General features: G+C 30.0%; 1 protein-coding gene across 2 annotated transcripts in view; it reads left to right on the top strand.

Moving 5' to 3' along the window:
* Positions 1-1,677, top strand: part of LOC110023196 (L10-interacting MYB domain-containing protein-like) — a 6,821-nt gene extending 5,144 nt beyond the window's left edge. For both annotated transcript variants that reach the window (XR_002293872.1, XM_020722486.1), the window contains exon 2: positions 1,515-1,677. Coding sequence is in view for 1 of the 2 variants with exons in the window: in XM_020722486.1 (XP_020578145.1) it covers positions 1,515-1,607 (93 nt within the window). In the remaining variant the exon portion in view is untranslated. The remainder of the gene's footprint in view (positions 1-1,514) is intronic.
* The last annotated feature ends 4,482 nt before the right edge of the window (positions 1,678-6,159 follow it).

Here is a 6,159-nt window from a genome sequence, read left to right as displayed (position 1 = left end):
TGAATTAGCTTTTTATAGTACTCTCAATGCTAGCAAATTTTTCATCCAATTCATGTTGAATTAGCTTAATAGACATGTACCAGTTACTGCGTATTACATAACTTATTTCCCTTTCATATCTATGCAGCTTTTTTTTTTTTTACTCTTATGTTTTTGCTAGAAGCCTGGAATGTGAAATGCTTTCACTTCTTTCATCTTTGCACTTTCCTACTCCATAATATTTGGATCGTGTTTTGTGGAAAGACTTACCTATCTTTAAACTCATGATTATAAAGTTGATCACAAGAGATCAGTGTGTAATAGATAAGCTCCGGCAGCATAAGCCTTCATGATATGATTCCTTATATTGCTATTTGACTCTTTAAAGTGTGATGGGTTGGTTTGTTGATCATCCATTTTTTCAGTAAAACTGATAGATTACCATTTACCACTTGAATGCCATTTTTATGAATTTTCATACAGTCAAATGTATCTCTAACCTGCACTGCTGAACTCAAAGGTAATATTACTCAATCAAGTAGATTAATTTTTTTGGGAATTTACATAGCACCCTATTCTGATACAATTACTTATCTCACACCCAAACTTTGATTTTTACATCCAAAACACCCAACCTATGTAAATTGTATAATTCACTTTTTCATGCATCTTTTTATACATAGGTCAAGGTGCTTAGCTTTTAGCAATCAAAGTTTGGGTGCGGGATAAGTAAATGCATACGAATTGGGTGCTATGTATGTAAATTCATTGCTGAAGTAACCACTCAAGATTAATAGAAGTTAGCATGCGTTGTATTTTCTACCACAAAAAAGATATGAATATAAGTATTTAGGTAACAACATTTATACCTCTTGAATTGCTTCATTTATGATAAAGATACACTTTAAGACATTAGAATCAAATTTATGAGCCTTTAAGGTTTTCAACATATATCTTTTGCAAATGGAACATCTACATCGACGCTGGCAGCACCGGTTCCATTTCTGTTTATTGAGGTGAGATGAGGTGTAAGCCTCTTGAAAAATCAATCCTAAGGCTGAAACTTTAAAAAAAATGTTTATAAAATTGAAAATACTTTATAAAATTGTCATAAATTGATGACGAATTGAACTTATTTCATCATCATGAATAACGAAATCCCATAATAAGAAAATAAAGTAAATCTTGTTCTTAATCTTATTGAGATCTTTTTAATTCTCAAGTGAAACAAGCTTCAGGTTTTGGAGTTGTTTAAAATACACAATTGTATTTTAATTGAACATATTAAAGAGTTGTTTAAAATAGTTTTTTTGCAACTTCATTATATTTTGTTCCATCAAAATCGACATTGCAGGTAAATTTCAGTTTTATGTTTCTTCAAAGTGCCAGAAATTATAGAAGCTTTAAATCTGCAGTTTTAATTTCTTTGATAATTCTGTTTTTAAACAAGCTTTTGAAGTTGCTTCATGAATAACAAGCTTTTTTTTTATTCCCTCAAATTTTTGACTGATTAACGCTTTTTAACATAATTACAGGACAATGAGCTCGAGATATTCAGGGAAGTCGGGACAAATGATGTGTCGATGTGGACTACCGCCATTGCTTTTAACATCGCGACAGACACATAGTTACGGACGACAATTCTACAGGTGCCCGCGGTGGGGACAAGGACCGGACGACTGCAAATTCTTCAGGTGGGCCGACGTGGAACTATTTCTACGTGTTCCCAATTGGACACAACTGCTAGGAGTTCAACAGTGCCACAACAAGAGAACGCCACATGCGGTTCGAGTTCTTCAGTTTCTAGAATATCGCCGTTGGACAAGGTTGCTCAGGGTTTTGGAGTGTCAGATGCAGGTGGCATGGGTCGTGATATGTTGCTACATTATAAAGTCAACATTATCATATTTCTACTGTTCATTTTAACAAGTTATTTTTTTTTCTTTATGGGCTCTTATTATACTATGTAGTAGTATGTACATGTGTGTTTGACTTTTGTATGTGTAACATATTCGTTTGATATGATCGGATATGCTGTAGTTATTTGAATATAACTCAACTTTTTGGTATTTTCTTGTCTGAATATTTATCTTTAATTTTGTTTAGAGAAGAATAGATTCTGCTGCACAGATTATACATTTAAAGAAAAATAACTTCCAAATAAGCTGTTTACAAAACGCACTAACCAAACAGCTAAACTGCTTATTCAGAACAGGGGCAAAAAAGTCAATTTTTCACAATCAGCTGTTTTCCATAAGCGCCAACCAAACAGCCAGACAGCTTATCCGGATCAGCTGCTCATCAGCAGATTATCAGGATAAGCTGCTTATCAGCAGAAGCTGGATAAGCTGCAGCTGCCCCAAACAGACCCTTATTTATACATGAAAATTCGTAAAATACAAATTTTACTTTTTAAAATTTAAATAATGATATTTTTTTAAATTATGGAATGAAAGATTTATGGTCCGTTTGGGGGCAGCTTATTTGGTGCGGTGGCATTTTGAAAATGCACTTGGTCTGTTTGGGTAAACTGTATTTTGTCAGCTTATGCGTTTTTAAAAAGCTGAAAGCAGCGTTTTCACACCGCAACTAGATAGGTGTGCGGTAGCAGCTTTTTGGCAACCGTTTGAATTTTCCAAATAAAAATAAAAATTTGTAATAGCTACTGCACCTAGCTTATTAGCAGATTTTTGTTTAGGGCAGTTGTAGCTTATTGAATAATCTGCTAATAAGCTAGGTGCGGTGGCTATTACAAATTTTTATTTTTTTGGAAAAGCTAGGCCGTTGGACCATTGTCAATAAGCTCCCACGACACCTAGATAGGTGCGGTGTGAAAACGTTGTTTTCTCGGGGTGTGAAAATATTGTTTTCTGCGTTTTGAAATAAAATGCAGTTTACCCAAACATTTACCCAAACAGGTCAGGTGCGTTTTCAAAACGCCACTGCACCAAATAAGCTGCCCCAAACTAGGCTAATCAGCTTATTAGCAGATTATTCAATAAGTTGTAGCTGTATCAAACGAACTCTTATATGCTATAAAAATAGAAAACAAAGTTTGTGTTAGTTAAATATATAGATTTTTGATATTTCTTTCAGGGACATTTACAAACATACCGCACATTTCTCATGAAATTACATAGCTAACCCCTAAATTTTGATTTTTATGTTTGTGGGAGTGAAAAATTTTTTATCACATCAAAAAATCATTATTATTAACCTTTTAAAAAAGTAAAATATACATTTTGATGCTTGTGATATTAATATAAATATTAAAGTTTTGGTGGTATATAAATGGATAGGAATTATGTAAAATGTATACAAATCTTCTCATCTTGCATTGTTTAGGTGTGTAAAATTATTAAATTTATGTCCTTGAAGTATTTAGAACTAATATAATGAGTTAGGCCTTGATTCTAGCAACTTAAGACATTTGTTTTATTTATTTATTTTCAAATTATTGAATTAGGCCAACATCTTGTTAAGATTAAGAAAATGAGAGACATGACAAATAGAGAAAATTAAATGTAAATAGAGGAAAACAATGATTGTTTAAACAATTTGTGCACCACTTGTTGTAATCTTGATTGCAAATTGAGGAATCAAACTCTTAGTTGGAAATAATACGAGTGGGACAGATGGGGTTAGCAACTTTAATGTTTGGGGTTTAATGTTTAATCGTTTATATGAGATTATACATAAGCATCTTCGACATTTATAGAAAAGATAATGTTTATTTCTCTTAGTAAACTTATTTGCAAGGGCTGAGTTCTCTAATTTGCAATTGGAATGTGTTCATTCAAATAGACACCCTATAATGGGCAAGTTCCTTGATTTGTGAATACGACATGTTCATTCAAAAAAATTTTCTAAAAAGTCAAAATAAGTGAGTGAGTTAATTAGTTTATAATTTGTGTTGGCCAGTTTCAAATTTTATTACAGTAACCCTAATATAAGTTCACTTGCAGCACTTCGTGAACTCATTTCATCAAACTGAGAGAATATCTATTTTTAGATTGATGGACTCCTTGATCAGTTTGCTTCAAGGCAATTGAACAAGTCAAAAAGATCTAGTAATCTCAATGGAATTATTATTATTAGACCTCTTCACTCTTTAATTGAGATTTTTTCTAACAAGATCTTCGTTGTCCCTTCACGTATCTCTTCACATAACTTCTTATTTGAGGCATTTGTCTGTATCCGTCATACCTTTTCTAATGCTGAATCTCGGTTTGACTATGAATTATACCTAAATCTTAAAAGTGTTAGTTAAAAGAGAGGGGCATGTGAAAGTAAGGAAAGAGGGGGGAAGAGAAAAGGAGGGATGAATTCGAATGATCAAGGCTAATCTCATTTCAGGATATTGAATCTCAGTTTGTCTGTAAATTTTGCTCAAAACTGATTAATATTAAAGAAAAGATGAGGACATGGAAAGGAATGAATGAGAATGGGAGAGAGAGAATGTGAGTATTATGCTCAAATTTTATTAACATTAATAAAAAGAGAGGGGCGCAGAAAAGAAATAAAGGAAATGGGGGGAGAAAGACTGAGGAGCAGAACAATCGAAGGTAATCTCTTTATTTTTTCGTCTTCATCTATTTATTTTTTCACTTATTTATAGCTATTGAGGTGTTTTTGACTTTTTTTTTTTATAAGATTTGATAAGAATTAATGAAAAAATTCATAGAAGTATATAAGAGAATATCATGTCATGTCATATTCTTCATATGTGCTACATTGCTCTAAGTAGACATACAAAATGCGAGTATTGAGATTTGATGCCTACTTATATCATGTCATCTTATAAGACTTATTTATAAAGATGATAATTTCTTAAGAATATTGATATATTAGTCAAAAATTATTTTTTAAAGATATTTTTTATGCAAAATTTAATTAAAAACACTTGAAATTAATTCAAGTTTTTTCAATCTCTCCAATTTCATCAAGATAAACCCAACATTAATCATTATTCTAAATTGATTAAATCATTAAGTATTGCAACTTACCTAAATAAGAAAAATCCCCTTCATTACCTTTCTCATACACAAACAAATTTATTATAATATAATCTGCAAATATTTGGACATTGTGGAAGATTAAAAACTAGGAGTGCGTTTGGGGAGGCAGTGCGGTGGCGGTGTAGTGCTGCACAGTAATTTTTCTTGTTTGAAAAACTGTGTTTTATCTGAATTTTCAAAAAACTGCAGCTTTGACTACCTGTGGTAGCTGCTAAAAAGCTACAGTCTGGTATTTTTTTTTAAAAAAAAATTGTAATAACCACCACAATTTTTTAAACACTTTCTTCTTCAACAGCTTCACAGATGCTTACATTAATCTTGATTATGCACACATTTACATCATCCATCATTAGCATTCACTTTTATAATAATCAACCTTATTTTTATTTTTTTTATATTCCACCCTTCTTTTTCCACCTCCAACACTTATACCTCATAAATGACAAATTACACGTCATCATTACAAAAAAAAAAAACAATTGAAAATTTACTAATATACCACACAATTCTTATGTGTTAACAAATCTAATTAACACCTATATTTTAATATTTATATTTATATTTATAATACTTCGATGTCGTTGATATATGCATGAATATATATATATTTTATTTTAAAAAAAGTTAATATTGGTTATATATTTGAAGTGTTGTTAAAATTTTCAATGTTCTAAACTTAAATATACAATTTTAGAAGCTATATATATGTAAATATATAATTGTGTAGTATGCATATGTAAATGTCAACTCAACTCAATTAATATTCAATGATATTTGATCATTTTTAAAAATTCTGTGTTTAAATGAACTAAATTTGAACATAATCCAATCTGTATGTTACTGTTTGTAAACAAATGAGTTTATTTTTCAACAATTAACCTATTAAAAATCCTATTATCATATCATATACTATTTAAATAAAATTTAATTAATTAAAACTTATTTAATAATAATATATTATAATTTAAAATAAAAAAAATAATAATTTTTTTTATTTCAAATAACTAAGTTATTAGTACTTATTTATATTACTTGTAAATTATAAAGCATTTTATTTACTTCATATTAACTAGTTAAATATTAATTGAATTTCATTCAATTGCTTATTAATTTAGATTTGTTAATATATATATATATATATATATATATATATATATATCAA

The sequence above is a fragment of the Phalaenopsis equestris genome, unplaced genomic scaffold (genome assembly GCF_001263595.1).
Source record: "Phalaenopsis equestris unplaced genomic scaffold, ASM126359v1 Scaffold000223, whole genome shotgun sequence".
In the NCBI taxonomy this organism is placed as follows: domain Eukaryota; kingdom Viridiplantae; phylum Streptophyta; class Magnoliopsida; order Asparagales; family Orchidaceae; genus Phalaenopsis; species Phalaenopsis equestris.
Note: the sequence above shows the minus strand (reverse complement) of the source record. Positions and strands in the feature narration are given on the sequence as shown.